Genomic DNA, 27,693 nt, shown 5'->3' on the forward strand with positions numbered 1-27,693 from the left:
TGTGAAAGAGAAATGACACCATACCTATCAGGAGAAAAAAAAATTGAATGACTAGGTTTTTCAGCAGAAACCATGGAGACCAGAAAATCCTGGCACAACATTTTTCAAGTGCTCACAGAAAAGAACTGTCAACCCAGAATTCTACATGCAAAGAAAATATCCTTCACTAATGAAGGATTCAATACAGTCTTAGGTGAAGGGAAACTACGGGAATTTGCCTGAAGATCTACACTAAAAGAATAGCTAAAGAAAGTTCTCTAGACAGAAATGATAAGGAGAAATCTTAGACCATCAGGAAAAAAGGAAAAAAACAGAAAGAGCGAAAATATGAATCAATGAAATATGCTTTCATTTTCCTCTTGTTTTCTAAATTATGTTTGATAGTTAAAGCAAAATTATAACAGTCTGATGTGGTTCTCAGTGGATGTAGAGGAAATATTTAAGATAATTTTATTATAAATGGAAAGAGGGTAAAATTATATAAAGGAAGTAAGGTTTCTATACTGCACTTGAACTGGAAACTGGTAACACCAACAGATGGGATAAGTTGTGTATATATCATATAATATCTAGAGCAACTACTAAAAGAGCTCTACAAAGAGGTAAATCCAAAAACACTAAAAGTAAATTATGATGAATTCCCTTTAAAATGTCCCCAAGTAACCCACAGGAGCTGAGAGAAATAAACAGAAAAACATAAACAGTGAAAACAAATGAAAACCAAAAAATAAAATGGCATACTTAAGGATTAACATATCAATAATTACATTGAATTTTAAAAGGTCTACATACCAACCCGGAGCCGTGGCTCACACCTATAATCCCAGCACTTTGGGAGGCCGAGGCAGGAGGATCACTTGAGCTCAAGACTTTGAGACCAGTCTGGGCAACATAGCAAGACCTCATCTCTATAATATAATAAATAAATAAATAAATAAATAAAGGTCTACATACGAATGAAAGACAAAGATTGGAAGAGTGGATTAAGAAAACATGACCCGGCCAGACACAGTGGCTCAAGCCTGTAATCCCAGCATTTTGGGAGGTCGAGGTGGGCGGATCACCTGAGGTCAGGAGTTCAAGACCAGCCTGGCCAATATGGTGAAACCCCATCTTTACTAAAAATACAAAAATTAGCCAGGCGTGGTGACAGGCACCTGTAATCCCAGCTACTCGGAAGGCTGAGGCAGAAGAAACGCTTGAACCTGGGAGGCGGAGGTTGCAGTGAGCCAAGATCATACCACTGCACTCCAGCCTGGGTGACAGAGTGAGACTCCATCTCAAAAAAAAAAGAAAAGGAAAAAAAAAAAGAAAACATGACCCAACTATATGCTGTCTGCAAAAAACTGTAAATGTAACTAGGTAGGTTGAAAGTAAAAGAGTAGAAAAAGATATGCCATGAAAAGATTAATCAAAGGCAGTAGGAGTGTCTATATTAATATCAGATAAAATGGACTTCAGAGTAAAGAAAATTACCACAGAAAGAGAATGACATTACATAATGATAAAAAGCTCACTCCACCAAGAAGACATAGCAATTCTAAATGTTCATAAACAAAATAGCACCTGCAAAATACATGAAACAAAATTTAACAGAACTGGAAAGAGAAACTGGCAAATCCACAACTAGAACTGGAGACTTCCATATCCCACTCAAAAACTGACAGAACAAAATGACAGAAAATCAACAGGAGTATAAAGGAAACCAAAAATACCATCAACCAACAAGATCTAATCAATATTTATAAAACACTTCAAACAACAACAGCAGAATAATCATTCTTTTCAAGGCCCCATGATAAACCTTATCTTGGACCATAAAATAGACCTCAGAAAACTCAAAAGAACTAAATTAACACAAAGTATGTCCTCTGACCACAATGGAACCCAACTAGAAATCAACAACAGAAGTATAACAGGAAAATCTCTAAACAGAAACTAAACAACACACTTCTAAATAATTAATATGCCAAAGAAGCAACTCAGGAGAAATCTTTAAATACTTTAAATTTTTATAGAGAAAATCAATGAAAGGTTGTTTTTTTTAAAAGATCAATAAAATTGACAAACCTTATAACTGACATAGAAAAATAAAAGATTATGTTATTTTGTTATCAAATTATTGATATCAGTAATATCAGTAAAATGTTATCAAATTATTGATATCAGTAATGAATCAGGGAATATCATTACAGGCCTGCAAATATGAAAGAGATAAGAGAATACTAAGGACAATTCTGTACATGTAAATATAACAACTTAAATGAAATTGATCAATACCTCAAAAAGCTTGAACTATTACAATTCACCCAAACAGTTTAAATAGGCCTATAACTACTAAGAAAATTGTATTAATAATCTTAAAACTCCTGAAAAAGTAATCTCCAGGCCTAGATTGTTTCTCTAGAGAATTCTATCAAAAGATTAAAGAATTAACACCAATTACACAATCTCTTGCAGAAAATAGAAAAGGAACACTTTCCAACTCATTTTATGAAGCCGGTATACCAAGCAAAGACAGTAAAAAAAAAGTTAGAGATCAATATCCTCCATGAATATAGACATACAAGTCCTTAACAAAATATTATCAAAAGAATTCAGCAATATATAAAAAGAATTATACAGCACAAACAAGCAAGATTTATTCTAGAAATGCAAGGCTGTATAATCCACCAGATTAACAAGCTATAGAAGAAAAATCACATGATGATATCAATCAACACAGAAAAATTATTTGACAAATTTTAACATTCATTCATTATAAAAAAGATTCTCATAAAAGTAGTAGTAGAGGAATACTTCCTTAACTTGATAAAGAACATTTACATGAAACCTAAAGTTAACATGATTCTTAATAGAGAATAACTAAATGCTTTCTCTCTAAGATAGGGAATAAGATAAAAATGTCTGCTCTTACTACTAATATTCAACATAGTACTGGTAGATCTAACCGCTAAAATAAGACGAGAATAAAAAAGAAAAGACATACATATGAGAAAGAAGAAATAAAAATGTTCCTATTTCAAATGACATAATCATTTATGAAGAAAATTTCAAATAATCTACCAAAAAACTCATATCTAATAAGTTAGTTCAGCAAGGTAGCATAATACAAGATCAATACCCAAAATAAAAGATATTTTTATATCCTAAAAATATATATGTGAAAACCGAAATTTCAAACACAATGCCACTTGCAATTATTCTAAAATAAAATAAAATACTTAAGTGTAAATCTAACATAACATATGCAGGACTTGTATGCTAAAAATTACAAAATGCTAATGAAATGAATCAAAAAAGGCTTGGACAAATAGAAAATAAGTTAAAAGATGGTAGACTTAAACCAAAGCATACCAATAATTACACTAAGTGTAAATAATGTAAACATCCCAATTAACAAGCAGAGGATGTCAGACTGGATAAAAATGCGAGATTCAATTACAGGCTATCTATAAGAAACCTACTTAATATAAAGATATAGCTAGGTTAGAAATAAAAGGATTAAAAAAGGCATGTCATGCAAACATTAATCAAAAGAAAGTTGGAATGGCTATATTAATATTATACAAAGTAAACATCAGAACAGAGACTATTATCAGGGATAAATGGAGATTTACATAATGTTATAAGAACTATTCATCAAAAAAAAATCTTAAATGTATATGTATATATCTAATGACAGAACTTCAAAATACATGACTCAAAAATTGACAGAACTAAAGGGAGAAATTGACATACCCACAATTATAGTTGGAGATTTTAACACAATTTCCTCAATAATTGACAGAACAAGCTGACAAAACACTGATAGATGTATATAAGATTTGAACAAAACTATCAAGCAAATTATCTTATAGAACATTGTGTGGAACAATCACAGAATACACATTATTTTGAAACATAAGCATAATATCACCAAGATAGACTACAAGCTGAGCCATAAAATAAGTCTCAGCAAACTTCAAAATATTAAAATCATGCAGAATATATTCTATGAGCCTGAGTACAATAGAACTAAAAATAAGTTTTGAAAGAATCTATAAAATCTCTAAAAATTTTAAGTTAATAAATGCCCTCCTAAATATTGTGTAAGTCAAATAAGGAATCATGAAATTAGAAAATATTTCTTACTAACAATGAAAATACAACATACTGAAATTTGTAGGATATAGCTAAAATAATGCTTAGAGCAAATGGATAATTCTAGGTGCTTATATTGTTACTGTCAAAATGTTTTAAACTAATTATCTTAGCTTTTACATTAAGAGACCAGGAAAAGGGTGGTGAATTAAACCAAAGTAAGTAAAAGAAAGGAAATAATAAACATAAAGACTGAAAGGAATAAAATAATAGGTAATAATAGAAGAAATTAAGTCATTCGAAAGCTGGTTCTTCAAAAAGATCAATAAAATTGAAAAATTATTACTTAGACTGATCAAGAAAAAAGAGGAAAAAACTGAAATTACCAAGATTAAGAATGAAAGAAGGAATATTACTATAGATAGTATAGGCTAAAAGGATATGAAAGGAATATTGTTTTGGGGGGGTTGTTTTTTTGTTTTGTTTTCACTTATTTGTTTATTTTCAAACAGAGTCTCGCCCTGTCACCCAGGCGGGAGTGCAGTAGCGTGATCTCAGCTCACTACAACCTCTGCCTCTTGGGTTCAAACGATTCTCATACCTCAGCCTCCCGAGTAGCTGGGATTACAGGAACAGGCAACAACGCCAGGCTAATTTTTTTTATTTTTAAGTAGAAACGGGGATTCGCCATGTTGGTCAGGCTAGTCTCCAATTCCTGGCTTCAAGTGATCTGCCCACCTCAGCCTCCCAAAGTGCTGGTATTACAGGCATGAGCCACCATGCCGGGCCAGTTTTGGGGTTTTTTTGTTTTGTTTTTCAAAAATAGGTTTTAAGATATACCAAATAAACTATACAGATATCCTCTAACAATATAAAAAAATTAAAAATGAGGTTAAAGTATATAGCAAAAGCCAAATATGACAATACACATGAATAATTTATAAAACAAGGCTTTCAATCCTAAATAACTAAAATGGGGAGACCTCACTGGGGGCTAACATACATAAAATGAGGACTAATAGCAAGGAACAATCCTAAACATTTTCCCATGTGACTGACTAAGCCACAAAAAGCACCTTAGAAAAACTATTAGAGTAATTTTTTTCTACTCAGTTACCACCATCTTTTCCTTTTCACCTTTTCCCTGATTTTCTCTACCAATGGTTTTTCTTTGGTTTGATCAGTTGAACCCAAAAGATTTTGAACCTAAAATGAGTATCAACTCTTATTGGAATAGCGCTTGGGAAATGCAATCCTAGAAAAGGCAAATTTTTACCTGAGGTAGCTTGAGAAAGTTCAGCATCCATTCTCAGTGTGAGAGCATCTCCCATGTTAATCACTAGGTTAATAGCTGTGCTTGGCTAGATTACATGACCCTGCATGATACTGGAGTGCTCCCTGGTGAGGTGCTACTATCTACACAAACACCTGCCCATTAAGCCTTCAATAAATGCAAAGCACCATTTTAAACCATTTCACTAGAATAAATTTTTAAAATATATCATTTCTTCTGGCCTAACTTGCTTCTTCAGATGGGCTGGGGTGCTGCTCATGACACGGAAGACATAACAGCTAATGTGTGGCTATTTCAAGCTCTTTAGACTTCAGCACTTCCCACTTATCAAGCCTCAGCACTTTTTTGCAGCAATAATGGTATTTTCCATTAACATTCCCTCTGTCATGGGACCAACACCCCCAGGAACTGGAATGATGTAACTGGCTTTTTTCCTGACTCCTTAAAATTCCACATCTCCAACCAACTTGAGTTTGCCAGTTATGGGACCTTGACCTCTCTTTTTTCCCAGATCAATGACTGCTGAAAAAGGGGTCAATTCAGCTAGAAGATAAAACAATTGTAATATAAAATTATTTTTAAAAAGAACTTCCCAAACCTAGAGTAATAAATCAATATTCAAGTACAAGAAGACGATTAAACACCAAGCAGGTTTAACCCAAATAAGACCACCTCAAAACATTTAATAATCAAACTCCCAAAGGATAAAGATTTTTGAAAGGACTCTAAAAGCAGGAAGAGAAAAGAAACAACAAACAATGGAGCTCCAATATCTCCAGCAGCAGACTTTTCAGTGGAAACCTTAGAGGCCAGGAGAGAGTGGCATGACATATGTAAAATGCTGAAAGAAAATAACTTTTATCCTAAAATAGTATATCTAGCAAAAATATCCTTCAAACATGAAAGAGAAATAAAGACTTTCTCAGACAAACAATAGCTGAGGGATTTCATCAACACCAGACCTGTCCTGCAAGAAGTGCAAAGGAAGTTCTTCAATCTGAAAGGGGAACATTAATGAGCAATAATAAATCATCTGAATGTACAAAACGCACTGGAAATAGTACACAAACACAATATTATAACACTATAATTGTGGTGTGTAAACTATTCATATCTTGAGTAGAAAGATTAAGAGATAATCTATCAGAAATAATAACTACAACAACTTTGCAAAACAGACAGTTAATAAGCTATGAATAGAAACAACAAAAAGTTTAAAAGTAGGGGGATAAAGCTAACGTGTAGCATTTTTATTAGTTTTCTCTTTGCTTATTAGTTTATTATTTATGAAATTAATCTGTTTTAAGTTATCATCAGCTTAAAATAATGGGCTGTAAGGGATTATTTGCCAGCCTCATGGTAACCAAAAATCAAAAAATATATAACAAAGACACAAAAAAGAAAACACATAAAATTAAAACATACCACCTGAGGAAATCACGTTTGCCAAAAGGAAGACAGAAAGAAAAGAAGGAAGGAAAAGAAGACCAGAAAGCAACCCAAAACAAATCAAAAAATGGCAAGAGTAAGTCCTTACTTACGGATAGTAACACTAAATGTAAATGGACTAAACTCTCTACTCAAAAGACAGAGAGTAGGTGAACGGATTTAAAAAACAAGACCCAACAATCTGGTGCCTACAAGAAACACACTTTGTTACTGAAACACCAGGGCTTCTGTCTAGGTCCTGCTGCTTGCCACACAGAAAGTCAATCACTGAGACCATGAGTATTGCCAAGGAAGAAGATTTTAATTGGGTGCTGCAGCCAAGGAGATGAGAGCTCAGTCTCAAATCCATCTCTCTGACTGACTGAAACTAGGGGTTTATATAGCAAGGAAGAAATGTAACAATGTGTAAGAAAGCAAGAATTAGAGAGGGGCAAGGAAGCAATCATGACAAATGAAGCATCTGGCATCTTATTGTCTGGATGTAGTGATCTGGTGAGTTTCAGTTCTTTAATACTTTTTGTGAGAGGCCTGAAGGTCATTTCCTGAGGAAGGAACTCAGACAAAAATAAATACAAGTTTCAAGCTTTAAGACCAGAAGGATCAATTTTTATGTTTATCAAAAAAGAACTATCTATGAGACTATTGGGTCAGTTTCAACTTCATCTATAAGGACGCATACACACTGACAATAAAGGGATGGAAAAAGATATTCAATGCCAATGGAAACCAAAAAAGATGAGGAGTCACTATAGTTATATCAGACAAAATAGATTTCAAAACAGAAACTATAAGAAGAGACAAAGAAGGTCATTATATAATGATTAAAGGGGTCAATTCAGCAAGAGGATATAACAATTGTAAATATATATGCACCCAACACTGGAGTGTGTTTGGAATTTATTCCTTCCGGTAGGTTCTTGGTCTCCCTGACTTCAGGAATGAAGCCATGGACCTTCACAGTGAGTGTTACAGTTCTTAAAGATGGTGTGTCCGGAGTTTGTTACTTCAGATGTTCGGATGTGTCTGGAGTTTCTTACTTCTGGTGGGTTCGTGGTCTTGCTGACTTCAGGAGCAAAGCCATGGACTTGGTGGCGAGTGTTACAGCTCTTAATGGTGGTGTGGACCCAAAGAGTGAGCAACAGCAAGATTTATTGTGAAGAGCAAAAGAACAAAGTGTCCACAGTATGGAAGGGGACCCAAGGAGGTTGCCACTGCTGGCTCGGGTGGCCAGCTTTTATTCCCTTATTTGTCCGCACCCACATCCTGCTGACTGGTACATTTTACAGAGTGCTGATTGGTCCATTTTACAGGGTGCTGATTGGTGTGTTTACAATCCTTTAGCTAGACACATAGTGCTGACTGGTGCGTTTTTACAGAGTGCTGATAGTGCTAATTGGTGTGTTTACAATCCTTTAGCTAGACACAGAGTGCTGATTGGTGCATTTTTACAGAGTGCTGATTGGTGTGTTTACAATCCTTTAGCTAGACACAGAGTGCTGATTGGTGTGTTTATAATCCTCTAGCTAGGCAGAAAAGTTCTCCAAGTACCCACGTGACCCAGAAGCCCAGCTGGCTTCACCTCTCAGGAGCACACAGATATATAAAACAAATATTATTAGAGCTAAGGAGAGAGATAGACCTCAATACAGTAATAGCTGGAGACTTCAACACCCCACTTTCAGCATTGGACAGATCATCCAGACAGAAAATCAACAAAGAAACATCAGATTTAATCTGCACTATAGACCAAATGGACCTAATAGATATTTACAGCACATTTCCTCCAATGGCTGCAGAATACGTATTCTTCTCTTCAGCACATGGATCATTCTCAAGGATAGACCATATGTTAGACAACAAAAAAGCCTTAAAACATTCAAAAAAATTGAAATGATATCAAATATCTTCTCTGGCTAAAATGGAATAAAACCACAAATCAATAACAAAAGGAATTCTAAAGACCATATAAACACATGGAAATTAAACATGTTTCTGAATGACCAGTGGGCCAATGAAGGGCCTAAGAAGGAAATTGAGGCCAGGCACAGTGGCTCAAGCCTGTAATTCCAGCACTTTGGGAGGCCAAAGCTGGTGGATCACCTGAGGTCAGGAGTTCAAGACCAGACTGGCCAACATGGCAAAACCCCATCTCTACTTAAAAATAAAAAAATTAGCTGGGCATGGTAGCATGCACCTGTAGCCCCAGCTACTTGAGAGGCTAAGGCAGGAGAATTGCTTGAACCTGGGATGCAGAGGTTGCAGTGAGCTGAGATTGCACCATTGCACTCCAGCCTGGGCAACAGAGAGAGACTCCATCTCAAAAAAAAAAAAAAGAAAAAAGAAAGAAATTGAAAAGTTTCTTGAACAAATGAAAATAGAAACACAACATATCAAAACCTATGGGATACAGCAAAAGGTTACAGGAATAAGTGCCTACAAGAAAAAAGTAGAAAAACCTCAAATAAACAACCTAATAATATGTCTTATACAACTAGAAAAGCAAAAGCAAACCAAACTCAAAATTATTAGAAAAAAAAGGAAATAATAAAGATCAGAGCAGAAATAAGTGAAATTGAAACAAAAAATACAAAAAAACAAAGAAACAAACAGTTGGTTTTTTAAAAAGATTAACAAAATAGACAAACTATTAGTCAAACTAAGAAAAGGGAGAGAAGATCCAAATAACATCAGAGATGAAAAAGGAGACATTACAACTGATGTCAGAGAAATTCAAAAGATCGTTAGAGGCTACTGTGTGCAATTATATGCCAATAAACTGGAAAACCTAGAAGAAATTGATAAATCCCTAACCACATACAACCTACCAAGATTGAACCAAGCATAAATCCAAAACCTGATCAGACTAATAACAAGTAATGAGATAAAACCCGTAATAAAAATTCTCCCAGCAAAGGAAAATCCAGGATGTGATGACTTCACTGCTCGATTTTACCAAACATTTAAAGAAGAACTAATACCAATTCTAGTTAAACTATACCAAAATATAGAGGAGGAGGAAATACTTCCACATTTATTCTGTGAAGCCAGTATTACCCCCCAGACAAAGATATCAAAAATAGAAGACTACAGACCAATATCCCTAATGAACATTGATGGAGAAGTCCTCAGCAAAATACTAGCAAGCCACATTCAAGAACACAATAAAGATTACTCATCATGACTAAGTGGGATTTATCCCTGGGATGCTAGAATGGCTCAACATTATGCAAATCAATGAATAGGGTACATTATGTCAACAGAATAAAGGACAAAAACCATATGGTCACTTCAGTTGATGCTGAAAAGCATTTGATAAAATTCAACATCCCTTCATGATTGATAACCCTAAAAAAAATGGGTATAGAAGTACATACCTCAACACAATAAAAGCCACATGACAGACCCACAGCTAGTATCATAATGAGTGGGGAAAAACTGAAAGTCTTTCCTCTAAGATCTTGAACCCAACAAGGATACCCACTTTCACCAATGTTATTTAACATAGTACTGGAAGTCCTAGTTAGAGCAATCAGACAAAAGAGAGAAAGAAAGGGCACTCAAATCAGAAAAGAAGTCACATTATCCTTGTTTATAGATAATATGATCTTATATTTGGAATAACCTGAATACTGCACCAAAAAACTATTAGAACTGATACACAAATACAATCAAGTCAAGGATACAAAATCAACAAATAAAAATCAGTAGCATTTCTATATGCCATCAGTGAACAATCAGAAAAAGACATTAAGAAAGTAATTCTATTAACAATTGCTACAAATAAAATAAAATACCTAGGAATAAACTTAACCAAGAAATAAAAGATCTCTACAGTGAAAACTATAAAACATGATGCAAGACATTGAAGAGGACACAAAAAAGTGAAAAGATATTCCATGTTTATGGATTGGAAGAATAAATATTGTTAAAATATCCATACTACACAAAGCAATCTATAGCTATAAGGCAATCCCTATCAAAATACCAATGACATTGTGCACAGAAATGGAAAAAATAATCTTAAAATTTACATGGAACCACAAAAGACCTAGAGTAGTCAAAGCCATTCTGAGCAATAAGAACAAAACTGGACGAATAACATTACTTGACTTCAAGTTATATTACAGAACTATAGTAACCAAAACAGCATGGTGCTGGCATAAAAACAGACACATAGACCAATGAAACAAAATAGAAAACCCAGAAATAAATCCGTACGTCTACCATGAACTTATTTTTGACAAAGGTGCTGAGAACATACATGAGGAAAGAACAATATCCTCAATAAATGCTGCCGGGAGAACTGGCAGCATTCCATATGCAGAAGAATGAAATAGACCCCTATGTATCACCATATACAAAAGTCAAATGAAAGTGGATTAAAGACTTAAATGTAAGACCTCAAACTATGAAACTACAACAAGAAAACATTGGGGAAACTCTCCAAGACATTAGTCTGGACAAAGATTTCTTGAGAAATACTCCACAAGCACAGGCAACCAAAAGTGAACAAATTGGATCTTGTCACATTAAAAAGCTTCTTCACAGCAAAGGAAACAATCAACAAAGTGAAGAGATAACCCACAGAATGGGTGAAAATATTTGCAAACTACTCATCTGACAATAGAATAATAACCAGAATATATAAGGAGCTCAAACAACTCTATTGGAAAAAAATCTAACAATCTGATTTTAAAACAGGCAAAAGATTGGAATACACATTTCTCAAAAGAAGACATAAAAATGGTATATGAAAAGGTCTTCAACATCACTGATCATCAGATAAGTGCAAATCAAAACTACAATGAGATATCATCTTACCCAAGTTAAAATGGCATTTATCCAAAAGATAGGCAATAACAAATGCTGGTGAAGAATTGGAGAAAATGGAATCCTTGTACACTGTTGGTGGGAATGTAAGTTAGTACAACCACTAGGGAGAACAGTTTGGAGGTTCCTCAGAAAACTGAAAATAGAACTATTATATGATTCAGCAACCCCTCTGCTAAGTATATACTCAAAGGAAAGAAAATCAATATATTGAAGAGACATCTGCACTCCCATGTTTATTGCAGCACAATTATAGCTAAGATTTGGAAGCAACCTAAGTGTTCATCAACAAATGAATTGATAAGGAAAATGTGGTAGCAAAGAGATACCATCTCACACCAGTCAGAACAGTGATTATTAAAAAGTCAAGAAACAACAGATGCTGGTGAGGATGTGGAGAAATAGGAATGCTTTTACACTGTTAGTGGGAATGTAAATCACTTTAACATTGTGGAATATGGTGTGGCAATTCCTCAAAGATCGAGAAGCAGAAATACCATTTGACCCAGCAATCCCATTACTGGGTATATACCCAAAGCAATCTAAATTATCCTATTATAAAGATACATGCATGTGTATGTTCACTGCAGCACTATTCACAACAGCAAAAACATGAAATCAACCCAAATCCCCATCAATGATACACTGGTAAAGAAAACGTGGTACACATAACCATGGAATACTATGTAGCCATAAAAAAGGAATGAGATCATGTCCTTTGCAGGGACATGGATGGAGCTGGAAGCCATTATCCTCAGCAAATGAACCCAGGAACAGAAAACCAAACACCACATGCTCTCACTTATAAGTGGTAGCTGAACAATAGAACACATGGACACAGGGAGAGTAACAACACACACTGGGGCCTGCGGGGGGAGTGGAAGGAGGCAGGAAGAGCATTAGAAAAAAATAGCTAATGCATGCGGAGCTTAATAACTAGGTGATGGCTTGATAGGTGCAGCAAATCACCATGGCACACGTTTACCTATGTAACAAACCTGCACATCCTGCACATGTACCCTGGAACTTAAAATAAAAATAAAAATTAAAAGAAAATGTAGTGCATATGTACAATCAAGTACCGTTCAACCATAAAAAAGAATGAGATCCTGTCATTTTCAACAACATGAATGGAACTGGAGATCATTATGTTAAGTGAAATAAGCCAGGCACAGAAAGACAAACTTCACACAGTCTCACTTATTTGTAGGAGCTAAAATTTAAAACAATGAATTCATGGAGGTAGAGAGTAGAATGATGGCTACCAGAGGCTGGGAAGGGTAGTTGCAGGGGGTGGAGAGAATGGGGATGGTTAATGGGTACAAAAGTATAGTTAGATAGAAAAAATAAGATCTTGCATTTGATATCACAACAGGGTGACTATAGTCAACAATAATTTATTCTAAATTTTAAAATAACAGAGTACAATTGGACTTTTTGTAACACAAAGAAAGAATAAATGCTGAGGTATTAAATACTCCATTACCTTGATGTGATGATTACTTGTTGTATGCCTGTATCAAAATATCTCATATACCCCCTAAATATATACATCTACTATGTACCCACAAAAAAATTTAAAAATTTTTAAAAATTAAACTCTTCTGGCTGGGCATGGTGGCTCACACTTGTTATCCCAGCACTGTGGGAGGCCGAGGTGGTGGATCACTTGAGCTCAAGAGTTCAAAACCAGCCTGGGCAACACAGTGAAAACCTGTCTCTATAATAAATACAAAAATTAGCCAAAGGGGTGGCACATGTCTGTGGTCCCAGCTGCTCAAAAGGCTGAGGCAGAAGGATCGCTTGACACTGGAAGGTGGAGGTTGCAGTGAGCCAAGATCATGCCACTACACTCCAGCCTGTGTGAAAGAGTGAGATTCTGTCTCAAAAAAAAAATTAAACTCTTCTACTTGTCAAAAAGCAACATTAAAAAATACAAAGGCAAACCACAGAATGGAAGAAATGTTCACAAAACATTGTGACAACAAAAGACTTGTATCCAGAGTATATAAACATCTCCTAAAACTCTATGCACTGTTTTGAGATTATAAAATGGTAATGTTTTCTTGTTATTATGAATATAATAACCTTGTAATAATCACATGTCATATTCCAATCACAATTTAAATAAATAAAAAAATAAAAAGAGAATAAAGAATCCCACGCTGCAGTATCTCCTCTACATCCTCCCACTGCTTCTACTGAAGATCTAATTGGGAAACAGAGTATCCACCCTTCCTTTTCCCTGGAAAGGCAAAGAAAGTATTTCCAAAGACTGAGAAAGTAAATTTAACAAACAGAAAGATAAAATTACTAATATGAGGGCAAGTTGACATTCCTGAAATAATAAAAAAAAGAAGAAATTGGTACATGGTACATATTGCAGACTTCTTTAAATAATTGGAAGTAATTTGGGCAAAATGAGAACAATCGAAGAAGAGACGAAAGAATATTTATGGTGAATTAACAATTATTGAAAACCAATAGATTAGCTAAATTGGTGAAATTAAAAATGAACTGAGCATGCCATGTACATCAATGTCCAAAAGCAGCCATTCTCTGTGGGGAAAGGTGAGTGTTGGCTCTTCCTAGAGACAAGAGGTCCTTCATAATTAGGTTCACAGGCACTAATTTTAGAGTATAAAATGCAGCTTGCTGATTAACACATGAAACAGAATTCCAGGCTGAGTTATTATTTACATTTAAGAGCACCTTTTTAAACCTCTTAAATTAAAATAAATGTATAGTTTATTAAAATATTATAAGATGATCACCCCTGCAAACCACTACCCAGATCAAGAAGTATAACTTGACAAAACACAGAAGCTGTGTCTCAATCACAATCGTGTCTCCTCCTCTAAAAATAACCATTCTCCTTATGTTTAAGCTTCCTTGAAAGTTACGTCACTCAAATATATACCCCTGATTTGGTTTGCTTGTTTTTATTTTTATGTGTCTTTTGAGTCCCTTTTAGTCTATACGCCACACTTCTTATCGCCCTCCTTGTCGGCAATTTATTTAAGAAATTGGGTGATTTAACCCGTGAATTTTTTTACAGTTTGGATTCCAATGATTGCATAATCATAAGGTAGTTTAACATGTTTCTTGATTCTCTGTGGTTTCTTTAAAGTAGTTATTGGTCTAAGATGCTTAAACTTTTAATACATTGACTTTAGACAGCTTCAACTCCATTTGCAATAGCTACTATGTGACCTCTGAATTTTTGGTAGGCAAGAGGTAAAGCAATTGCAGCCCAGAACATAATGTGGAGCCAGGAAATGCTGCTAGGAGAGAGGGTGGCTAAGCTGACAGAGTTGAGGGCAGTTTTCCTGGATCAGTTTAGAGGCCATGTGCAAAACAGAAACCTTGCAGCAGGAGGGAATGACTTATCAAAGGGAAGTGGTATCTGGAAGTGTCTAGGAATGGACAGAAGTCAGTACTTAACACAGGTTGACTGGGAAAATGTTGGGAAGTAAATAGAGAAAGGCAAGTATACCCTGGGTTCCTTCAAAGCAGTTCAGGAAAATATTCTCTAAATGATGGTGATTACATGCAACGTAAATGAGTTGATCAGGAATGCTCCAGGTCCACCAGCATGTTAAACTTTTAATGGTTGAGACGTTATATAATATTTTCTGGTAATTCAAAGTCTTAGCAAAACTTTCTGGTAAGGATATTTGTCCCATATTTCAGATAACTCTAAGAATGCTAGGAAAGGGGAATATGTCAACAAGAAATGTTACATGTATGGCTGGATGCTATTTTCTATTTCTTCCCTTTCCCTCAGTCAAGCATGTGGCCTGGTTTATGCTTCCTTACCTCACAGATATTTCAGAAAGCGGAAGAATCAGACAGTAATCCCTATTTATGTTCTCAAAAGCCAAGCCCATAGGAGATTTATTAATAAAAGATTTGTAAATAAGTAAAAAAGGAAAAGAGAGCTTTTAATAGGTGGCTGAAAGGGTTAGAAAAAAAAGTGAAGGAAGAAAGGAATTTCTCCAATGGTCTACATACCTTTCCCCCGCAAAATGGAGGAACAGAAAAGATCCTGGGGGTGTAAGACTTGAGCCAGAAGTTCTGGAAGTGCCTTGGAGAGTCTATAATATTTTAAAGAGGGATACATGCATGGTGTGGCTAGGGACTTAGGGGCTAGGCATGGGGTTCCCAACCTTAGGACATTTCCTAAGCGTGTTACGGAAGCAGTCTGGATCTGAAAGAACTGTGGGAGTGGGGGACAGTAAATATCTTACCAGGGACTTTCTCTGTGCATGCAACATCTGAAACCCCTCTCCCCAACCAAACCTCAATGCCTTGGCCCTGAATAATCCTCCAGAGACTTGGGGGTGTGGTTGGGGTTAGAGAAAGTCTCAAGCATGAGAAGTGAGAAGCTTAGAAGCAGCAATTAGGTTGACACATGTTCTCACTTATAACCGGGAGCTAAATATTGAATAACACATGAACACAAAGAAGGGAGCAATAGATACCAGAGCCTACATGAGGGTAGAGGGTGAGTGGAGGGTGAGATTTGAAAAACTACCTTTTGGGTACTATGCTTATTACCTAGGTGGTGAAATAAGCTGTACACCAAACCCTGCAACACACAGTTTACCCATGAAACAAATCTGCACTTGTACCCTCAAAACCTAAAATAAAAGTTGGAAAGAAAAAAAAGAAAGAACAAAATTAAGTTGACTTATTTTTAATAGGCTTTTATTACACATCAGAGTTTGTGGGATGAAATCTGTCTCCATTACCCAATGCAAAAATCACTGGGAAAATTAGTATAACAAATGACCGCAAACATTTACATAGTACTTACTACGTATTAGGCATTGTTCTCAGCTTCTACGTGTATTAAGACATTTGATCTTCACACTACTTACTTTAGAGAAAGATGTCATTATTCCTGATTTAAAGAGGAGGAAATTGAAGCAGGCTAACGTTAAAGAACATGCTTAGGATTACACTGCAGCTGACAAGTGGCAGAGTCAGCATTCAGAGTCCATGTGGGTAGTCACCACTCCAAGCTTCCTCTCCAAAACCGCTGACTCAGGCACACTTTTTAGGTTAAAGTAAATCAGGACTTATGAAGTGAAATGTCAGTTTTCTAATAGAGGAACCAGATCCAAAATATAAAACCCTCTTTAAGATAATTTTTAAGATGAGCAGGTGCCAGCTGACTCCTCCTTCTTGATAATGCTTAGGTGCTTTGGAAACTCTTCCTGGATGAGAAAGAGATTCTTGTCCCTCTTCATCTGCTGCAAAGGACAAAGCCCCAGAAGAATAATATGCCAAAGTCGGCCTTAACATCTATCATCCCTATAACCTCATCTCCCTGGTGCTCTGACCTTCACTGAGATGGTATAAAGCAGAGGCTCTAGAGTATCCCTGGAAATGAGGAGCAGCGTACACTAACCAGTTTGGTTTAGAGTAATTCTCTCCTATTTGTAATTTTTATGAAAAACAATTTAAATATGGCCTTGGACTCATGATATTTTTTATGTCACAATAAAGTGGAAATTTAAAGTTACAAATCCCCAAAAAGGTCCTCCATCAACTCCTCATAGGATGTATCCATTTTTAGCTCTGATTATTGCAGTTAACTTTCCAAAGTGCTGGGATTACAGGTGTGAGCCACCACGCCAGCATATTTACTGTGAAAGTTTAAAATCTGATTTGAAAGCTGCTTATTATAAGCAATATAATTTTTTCTTTAACGGCCCCAGAATGTTTAATGTTACATAATATGAATATATATTTTCAAATGTAAAAAAAGCCTTTTTATATATAAACATGTATAAAAGAATAAATATAAATAAGAAATTAATTGGGGTGGCAAAGTACATTTAAAATTTTGTGATGTTTTTGTCAAAAACGATTTGAACAAATTTATAGGAAAAAAACAAACAACCCCATCAAAAAGTGGGCGAAGGATATGAACAGCCACTTCTCAAAAGAAAACATTTATGCAACCAACAAACATATGAAAAAAAGCTCATCATCACTGTCATTAGAGAAATGCAAATCAAAACCACAATGAGATACCATTTCACGCCAGTTAGAATGGTGATCATTAAAAAGCCATCATTCTGAGCAAACTATCGCAAGGACAGAAAACCAGACACCACATGTTCTCACTCATAGGTGGGAATTGAACAATGAGAACACTTGGACACAGGGCAGGGAACATCACACACCCGGGCCTGTCGTGGGGTCGGGGGACAGGGGAGTGATAGCATTAGGAGAAATACCTAATGTAAATGACGAGTTAAAGGATGCAGCAAACCAACACGGCACATGTATACATATGTAACAAACCTGCACGTTGTGCACCTGTACCCTAGAACTTAAAGTATTATAATAATAATAATAATAATAATAATAATAATAATAAGTCAGGAAGCAACAGATGCTGGAAAGGATGTGAAGAAATAGGAATGCTTTTACACTGTTGGTGGGAGTGTAAATTAGATCAACCATTGTGGAAGACAGTATGGCGATTCCTCAAGGTTCCAGAACCAGAAATAACATTTGACTCAGCAATCCTATTACTGGGTATATACCCAAAGGATTTTAAATTATTCTACTCAAAAGACACATGGACATGTATGTTTATTGCAGCACTATTCACAATAGCAAAGACTTGGAACCAACCCAAATGCCCATCAGTGATAGACTGGAATGTGGCACATATACATCATGGAATACTATGCAGCCATAAAAAAGGATGAGTTCATGTACTTTGCAGGGACATGGATGAGTTGGAAACCATATTCTCAACAAACTAACACAGGAACAGAAAACCAAACACCACATGTTCTCACTCACGAGTGGGAGTTGAACAATGAGAACACATGGGCACAGGGCCGGGAACATGACACACCAGGGCCTGTTGGGGGGTGGAGGGCTAGGGGAGGGATGGCATTAGGAGAAGTACCTAATGTAGATGATTGGTTGTTGGGTGCAGCAAACCACCATGGCATGTGTATACCTATGTAGCAAACCTGCAAGTTCTGCACATGTATCCCAGAACTTAAAGTATAATTTTAAAAAAAAACAGTTTGAAAACTTCCCTGAAGTAAAAAAAGTATCCTTTGAGGAACAATGTAACGATGAGCTCAAGTTCCACAGGAAAGAGAAAATTAAAATTTATAAAGAATTTATAAATATCAAACTATTTTCATGTTTTCCAGGAAAAGTGTGGCTTTCTCATTCATTAACCAATAGCATAATATTTTCCAGGAACCTTCACTCAGAAGAAATGCTGTGGCCCTTCCCTTTACCAACAGAAAATGGAACACAAGAGACCACATAGCTGAACAAATTATAGCCTCCTTACAAGTAAGAAACCTTCGAGGCTACATAGTTTTCAGCCAAAGGAAAATAACCAACAGCTTCTCCACAGTGTAGACTGAAACAAGGGAAACATGAACATCACAAACTGTACCACAGAGGCCAGCATGGCTATAAGACCCAAGACCATCACTGAGAAGATGCTCATTTGCATGACTTTGGTGGTCATCACCACCCTCACCACGTTGCTGAACTTGGCTGTGATCATGGCTATTGGCACCACCAAGAAGCTCCACCAGCCTGCCAACTACCTAATCTGTTCTCTGGCCGTGACGGACCTCCTGGTGGCAGTGCTCGTCATGCCCCTGAGCATCATCTACATTGTCATGGATCGCTGGAAGCTTGGGTACTTCCTCTGTGAGGTGTGGCTGAGTGTGGACATGACCTGCTGCACCTGCTCCATCCTCCACCTCTGTGTCATTGCCCTGGACAGGTACTGGGCCATCACCAATGCTATTGAATACGCCAGGAAGAGGACGGCCAAGAGGGCCGCGCTGATGATCCTCACCGTCTGGACCATCTCCATTTTCATCTCCATGCCCCCTCTGTTCTGGAGAAGCCACCGCCGCCTAAGCCCTCCCCCTAGTCAGTGCACCATCCAGCACGACCATGTTATCTACACCATTTACTCCACGCTGGGTGCGTTTTATATCCCCTTGACTTTGATACTGATTCTCTATTACCGGATTTACCACGCAGCCAAGAGCCTTTACCAGAAAAGGGGATCAAGTCGGCACTTAAGCAACAGAAGCACAGATAGCCAGAATTCTTTTGCAAGTTGTAAACTTACACAGACTTTCTGTGTGTCTGACTTCTCCACCTCAGACCCTACCACAGAGTTTGAAAAGTTCCATGCCTCCATCAGGATCCCCCCCTTCGACAATGATCTAGATCACCCAGGAGAACGTCAGCAGATCTCTAGCACCAGGGAACGGAAGGCAGCACGCATCCTGGGGCTGATTCTCGGTGCGTTCATTTTATCCTGGCTGCCATTTTTCATCAAAGAGTTGATTGTGGGTCTGAGCATCTACACCGTGTCCTCGGAAGTGGCCGACTTTCTGACGTGGCTCGGTTATGTGAATTCTCTGATCAACCCTCTGCTCTATACGAGTTTTAATGAAGACTTTAAGCTGGCTTTTAAAAAGCTCATTAGATGCCGAGAGCATACTTAGACTGTAAAAAGCTAAAAGGCACGACTTTTTCCAGAGCCTCATGAGTGGATGGGGGTAAGGGGTGCAACTTATTAATTCTTGAACATACTTGGTTCAGGAGAGTTTGTAAGTATGTGTGGTCTTGTTTCCTTGTTTGTTTGTTTTGTTCTGTTTTGTTTGAGGATTGTTATTTGGCGTGCTGTTTTCTACCTCTGGTCTTATCTGTGATACATAATTTCAAATAAACATTATCATACAAAAACAGAAATTTTGTAGAAGTAATAATAAGATGAAATACTAAATACCTTTTATGGTTTTTTTTTTTTTTAGCCATTTCAGTTACCCTGCAATTAAAGAATGCCAAAAATATCTTTATTTGCAGAATTTCTTATTACTTATAAATTAAATACCTGATAATGCCCTCCATGGCATTAAATCTGAGATTATGGCTCTATCTGCGTACATATTCCAGTGGGAATTGCATGACTACGTAAAGAATTAAAAGAAAGTGATGTGCTGTCATCTACTGCTTGCAGACCTGAGCTAAAGTCGTTTGCTGTAGCACTGTGACTACATAGCCTATTCATTTCAGGTAAAAATAGTACAGCTGGCTTGTCCTTTTTAGTTCATGATTAAATAAACTTCCTCTTTTTCTAAAATGGAAATACCTGGAATAAATGCACTGGCACTTTTCTATGTCTTTTACTATGAATATAAAACATAAAGCAAATAACAAGTCATCTAAATCTACTTTGGTCAGTGTGTTGCAATATTACCTGACAGACACATTGGGCCTCCTCCAATTCTAAAATCTATCCCAGCTAAGCCACCCATATACACTTTCACTGTAGCAGGACAAAGGTGGGAGTACATGTCAAATTTGGGAAACTTTTTAAGAAGCTTAATGAGGTGCAGTGATCAAATGACAGAATATATTATCTGAAGAACTTCATTGGAGACTATTACTCATTAAATCACCAGTTGCAGCCGGGCGTGGTGGCTCACGCCTGTAATCTCAGCACTTCGGGAGGCCAAGGCAGGTGCATCACCTGAGGTCAGGAGTTCGAGACCAAGCTGGCCAACATGGTGAAGCCCCATTTCTGCTAAAAATGCAAAAATTAGCCAGGCATGGTGGCACGTGCCTGTAATCCCAGCTACTCAGGAGGCTGAGGCAGGAGAATGACTTGAACCTGGGAGGCAGAGGTTGCACTGAGAAGAGATCATGCCACTGCACTCCAGCCTAGGCAACAGAATGAGACCCTGTCTCAAAAAAAAAAAAAAAATTACCAGTTGTGCTCTTGGGGAAAAAAAGTAAAAGTTGAAAAACTGTGTTTACACCAAAGGCCACTCATCAGGATATGAGAATGAAATTGCGTCTCCCAGAATCCCTGTGGCTTCTGTGCCAGACTGTACCCTGGGGCCAGGAGGCTGCAGGTGGGACCTGAGGCCCTGGGTGTGGCCTGAGAAGGAGTGATTGCTCTAGTCACATGGAGGAGTACACCATTACAAAATCAAGAGTGATGGCAGGAGGACTGAAAGTTTGTACATTCTTGCATACTCCTAAGTAGGTGACCGTTCTCAACCTCTGCTCCTAGTCTGTCATCCACAGCCTCTCCCCATCTCTTCACTCTTCTTTGTAGGGAGAAGACATTGATTGCCTCCTTTCCACCTCCGTGTTTTTAGTCCTTCAATCTATCCCCTCTCAACGTTTCTAGAATCTTGCTTCTTACACCCAACCTCCCTCTGCAACTTCCTTTCTCCCTCCCCATCCCAACACTTTTCCTCCTCATTCCTCTTTAATCTCACCTATTACTTTGCTCAAGTCCCTTGGACACAAAAATCAACTTCCTCTGGCCCTACTTCCCCATCAAGCTCCTACTTCATCTCTCCCTTAACTCCCTTACCTGGGTTTCTCCAATCATTAATCCACTCATTCTGCCTCCACTTTTCACCTTCCACTGACTTTTCTATCCTTTTCCATCTGAGTATGCCCTAGTTCTCCCCAAACTTATCTCCCAAAGGTCATTGGAGACTTGCCCATGGTCCTTCTCTGCATCTCTACCTGTCATTTTCTCATGAGTTACAACAGCTAACCATCCCTTTCATGTTTAAGCCCATACCTTCCAGGATATTTTGCTCTCCTGGTTCTCCAACTAACTCCTCATCTATTCTTTGTCTCCTTTCCTTCCTCCTGAGGTTTTGTCCTCAGCAATCACCTCCTATATCTCCATATTCCATCCCAACTTCGGCCATTTCAACAATTAGTTTCATGCCTGTGGCTCCTAAATTTGTGACTTTAGTCCTGATCTTTCTCTTTCTCAAACTGCAGACCCATGAGTTACATCTGGTGAGCCTCTCCCTATGAATATTTCTTTAGTACCTCAAACACAGCCTTTCTATACTGAACTCAAGATAATTTTCCCACACTCAAGCCTTCTCCTCTTTCTACCTTCTTAGTCTCAGATAACAGAATTACCATGCTTTTTATCATTCCTATTAGATGAATGTAATTCTCTCTCTTTGCCTCAGGTCTCCAACATCCAGATAGTCCTGAAGTCTTGTCCATTTACCTCACAGAAACATGTGTTTATGCCACTTGCTCTCCAATAAGTTGGTCCTCTCCCCTAGATCAAATGTTATTTGATCCACCTGCCTCTGGATTCTCCCACCTGCAACTCGGCCCCCACACATCTCCCAGTGTGAGTTTCTCACTGAGGCATCTCCAGACTAGCAGCATTAGCAGCACCTGAGAATTTGTTAGAAATGCAAAGTCAAGGGCCCCATTCAAGACCTACTGAATCAAAAACTAAGAGTGGAGCCCATTAATCTCTGTTTTAAGAAGCCATCCACGAGATTCTGATACAAGCTAAAGTTTGAGTCACTATTTTAGAGCATACAGTAGATTTTTAATTGCATTGTTCAAAATCCTTTACTCTTTCCCTATCAATACAAAATAAATTAATAGTCCATAGTATAGCATTCAAGGCCTCTTACTTTGTGGCCCCAAACTATCTTTGCAGAGTTATATCTCACCACTTCTTTTCATCTACTTCATGCTCCAGAAAAATGTGAGTATTACCTGTGCTTTCTAAACTCCCCTAACGTTTGATCCCATTGCTTTAGAAACCTGGCCTCCATGGCTTCACATCTTTCTTCCACCAATTCTTCATATGCAGCTCAAATGCAGTCTCTTCTAAAAAGTCTTCCTGAGATACTTCTTCCTTCCCTGTCCCTATGGAAGTCCTCTCTCCCAGCTCTATGCTCCCATATAACTTCACTTGTATCTCTAATACTATATGCATCCTATCTTCTAGTGCATTTGTTTGTGTATTTGTGCTGTCTTCCCTAGTAGATTGTGAGCTCCTTGAGGGCAGGGACTGTGTCTGTTTCCTCTCTGTATCTCTAGGGACTCATACCATGTTTTACACACAGTCGGCACTCAATGTCTGTTAATGTGAATGGAATTAAGTCCCTGGAGGAGAAAATACAAATGTGTCATCTTTTCTCAGTGAGAAAACAAAACTTCCAAAGTCCATGATGCAATACTGACCTTTTTTTTTTCCAAATCTTACCCTGACATTCCGGGTTTGTTTCGAAAAATTCTGGGAAAAACTTATATATGGAAAGAAAATAAATTTCTCATTGAATATAAGTGAATATTCTTTATTAATTAGGATTCCAGATAAGCTGTTCTCAAAAGAGGGAAAGGAAAAAGGAGAGATTCGATACAAGGGGACAAAGAATAATCTCTGCCACAAGGGGATATTGGTTTCTGTATGAGCAACTCAAATATTACTGGGAAAGTCACATGGCTGCCCAGCTAAGGGTGATCTGTGTACAAGGATGTTGGCATCTAAATTACAGGTGATTTTACCAAGATTGTGCCTATGCTCAAAATTCAGTATTTATTATGACTACAATATCTAGAAAGTATATGAGCCACTCACACTGCTTTCCCATCATCCTCCAGATGTTATCTTTGAAAATTCTTGGCAATTATAAGAGTTTTAAAGTTTTAAGAGTCTAAGTAAATAAAAAGCAAAAAGCAGACACATAATAATTTTTACTTGCTTATTTTCATTAACTCATTTCCTAATCACTAGGTAAATCCTAATTAAATACATTTATCTCACAGCTGCCTCTGCCCTTAGCAAAGAAGTTGCATATATTTCCTGGTATAAACCAAACCTGTTGAAAAATAATCTATTGTTTGCTTTGCTTATTGAGCCAATAGTGCCAGCTGCCACTGACTACTATTGTCCCCTTTAAACTAAAACTTGAATGAAGTAATAGTACCTTTTAATAAGATCAGTGTTTCTCATGCAAACATTAGTATGCTAAAAGTAAACCCTAGGGATGGCATTTTGATTGCCTCCATTAGAAATTAGGACTTCTTAGCTTTCTATTCTTGGTGAAAGAATTCTTGAATATAAGTCACTCCCTGGTAGAGCTGATAGGTCCTTTAGTTACAACAGGTGGCAGTAAGAACCCCCATCAGCATTGCTACCATGGTCTGCTTTGGGTAACACTACAGGCCTCCTATACTTTCGGACTTCAGTTTTCAAACTCTGATAATTACGTATGAGGTAAGTTCCTAAACAAGTTCCAGCAATTGCACTGGCTTCCAGCACAACGCATTTTAGCTTCAACCATCACACTGGTCTTGGTCTACTAATATGTGTGTGTTGCCTTTGCTTAGTTTTTAAGGTCTTCTACACACAACTTTTAACTCCATTATGCACAGCATTTGCAAAAGCAGTGATAGCATTCAAAACATTAGTGAAAAGAAGCATATGACTATGACAAGAATACAAATAAAGATAATTTTTTAAGTAAGAGTGCTGAGAAAATGACAACCATCGTATATGAGAATGGGATCAAATCTTGCTCAGTTTTCAAGGACTGCCACACATAACGGGTGAAGACCTCTGTGCCTAAGTATGGACTATAATTAAGGAGAAAAGAAGGAAAAGTGGTTAGAGCTATAAAAGTGTCTGAGCACCACACAGTAGTTTTAAAGGGAGTTTGGGAATGTGTGTAGATATATCAGTTGTCTCCATAGAGAATAGTAATGGCATTTTCGTGGTAGCATTCAGTAAGTCTAAACCCTGCAGTAGATAAATCAGTCCCACTCAATAAAGGATTGTCCCACCCAAAATACCAATATCACCACCTGCTGAGAAATTCAGGAGTATCAGCATCAATATGGGATGCTCAGAAGTCTAAGGTTAATTTAGAAGTTGACTAGGAGTTGTTTGAGAACTTAAAGGTGAAGCATGGTGAACGTTGCTTACAAAATTTCATTAAGAGCAATGAAAGGTTTCAAAGTTTCAAAGCCAATTTGAATTTACTCAACATTAAAGTGAGGGTCAAGCCAGCAAATGAAAACACCACAATGATTAAAGAGTTTCCCATGACACTGACAGAAGTAACTAAGAAAGGGGCCCAATAAAATGCCTATCAGCAAAGAGGAGTGTGTGCATGGTATTAATGCTTCAGAGGATTGACTCACATCCTTATCTGATGGAAAACCTTACAAAGACTATAAGTATAGTCTCTCCTAAGCCACCTCAGATTTAGAATTAAAAAGAATTGATGGACAACCTTCAGACCTTAACTAGTTTATACATTGGAGAGCTTCTCTTAAATTGGAGAGAAAGCAAGAATGTTATCCACTTCACATGTCCTCAAGTAATGGTGTTGAGGTGGAATCTCAGGCACTGGTCCATAAGAGAAGGAGACATTTCAAATGGTAGGAAGGAGAAACTGGATATTCTTGGGACCCTAAAATTATCCAAGGACATTCAACCCTAAAATTATGCAAGGACATAGGGAATAATTTTAGGGTTTCAATAATATCCAATGTACCCGTAGAGGGATCCTCTAGGACCACACCCTAGAGAATATACAGTGGTTTTCAGCCTTACCACAAAAATGGTTTTAAATTATTTTCTTCAGAATAAATAGGGATCACTCTGAGGGGAAATTCCTTCAGTAAAGTCATCTTTTGGCTGCCTGGAAGCACCTAGCACAGAGCATGGTGGCATATAATTTATATAATATATCTATTGGATGAACTTAATTGGAACGGATACACTGATTATAGATTTCAAGAAGTTTAGAAGGAGGCTAGGCTCAGTGGCTCATGCCTATAATCCCAGCACTTTGGGAGGCCAAGGCGGGCAGATCACCTGAAGACAAGAGTTCAAGACCAGCTTGGCCAACATGGGGAAACCTCATCTCTACTAAAAATACAAAAATTAGCCAGTTGTGGTGATGCACACCTGTAATCCCAACTATGCGGGAGGCTGAGGCAGGAGAACCACTTGAACCTGAGAGTCAGAGTTTGCAGTGATCTGAGACTGCACCACTGCACTCTAGTCTGGGTGAAGGAGTGAGACTCTGCCAAAGAAAAAAAAAGGGAAGGAAGGAAGGAAGGAAGGCAGAGAGGGAGGGAGGGGAGGGAAGGGGAGGGGAGGGGGGAGGAAGGAAGGAAGGAAGAAAGGAAGTGGGGGAGGGAGGGGGAGGGAGGAAGGAAGGAAGAAAGGAAGGAAGGAAGGAAGTGGGGGAGGGAGGGGGAGGGAGGAAGGAAGGAAGAAAGGAAGGAAGGAAGTGGAGGAGAGAGGGGGAGGGAGGAAGGAAGGAAGGAAATAAATAAATTTAGAAGGAGAACTATGTAATGGGTAAGGAGGGCACCTTCTCATATGGAAGTGGAATTGCCAAATACCTACAATTTTTTAAAGGAAAGGGAGTATCCAGGACAATGATAATGATACGAAAGAAACAGCAAAGGGAGGGGCTGAGAGATGGCATCAGCAGAATTTTAGGTAATCGAAACACACTGAGCACCTGCTGTAAGTTTAAGTACATTGTGAAACTTTTTAATTGAAAAAGAAAAATAGGAATAAAAGCAATAATATTAAGCAAGAGAGAACACAGCAACGGAAAGAGCAGAGGTTAGAAGATTAATAATATCAATTGTCGTTTGTTGTTAAAAATGTTAATTTAGCCTATGCTATGTCTTTAGCATCATACTAGGCACTGGGATCTCTGTAAGGAGAAAAAAAAAAGTGGGAGTGGGGCAGCAGATGATCCAAGTGGAAAACCATGAGACCCAGATCTTAAGAACAGATTTGTAGAAAGCTGATTATATTTATTTTCTGTATAAAATGGTATTTTAGAGAGAATTATAAGGGGGTGGGAGGGAAAGGAGGCATAGGAGAACATTTTGCACATACGAATCTTGGAGAAAATGAAAATGATACTGGAAACTCTGGAGAATAGAGAAGGGATGGTTGTTCAAAGAAAATATATAAAGAATATCTATAAGCAGGAATACATATTCCTGTATTTTTAGATACAAGAAATAAGGTCATATGGGCTATCATATTTTTCCAACTTGTCTAGTATCCAACAATCATACATCAAATAAAGACTCAAGAAAGCTAATATATGAAGACATCCAAAAGAAAGATGTTGGAAACAGATTACTGAGAAAAATTTAGACTTGTATGCAGTCTAATAATAAGCAGA

At 37.4% G+C, this 27,693-nt stretch overlaps 1 protein-coding gene and 1 long non-coding RNA gene across 4 annotated transcripts in view; one reads left to right on the plus strand and one right to left on the minus strand.

The window, feature by feature from the left end:
- The window catches only part of HTR1E (5-hydroxytryptamine receptor 1E), an 81,395-nt gene extending 57,272 nt beyond the window's left edge, over positions 1-24,123 (plus strand). For both annotated transcript variants that reach the window (XM_016955971.3, XM_003311375.4), the window contains exon 2: positions 18,899-24,123. In XM_016955971.3, coding sequence (XP_016811460.1) covers positions 19,084-20,181 — 1,098 coding nt within the window. In that variant the 5' untranslated portion in view covers positions 18,899-19,083 and the 3' untranslated portion in view covers positions 20,182-24,123. The remainder of the gene's footprint in view (positions 1-18,898) is intronic.
- Positions 1-27,693, minus strand: part of LOC134810206 (uncharacterized) — a 396,797-nt gene that overhangs the window by 323,624 nt on the left and 45,480 nt on the right. The window lies entirely within an intron of this gene.

Source organism: Pan troglodytes, chromosome 5, assembly GCF_028858775.2.
Source record: "Pan troglodytes isolate AG18354 chromosome 5, NHGRI_mPanTro3-v2.0_pri, whole genome shotgun sequence".
Classification (NCBI taxonomy): domain Eukaryota; kingdom Metazoa; phylum Chordata; class Mammalia; order Primates; family Hominidae; genus Pan; species Pan troglodytes.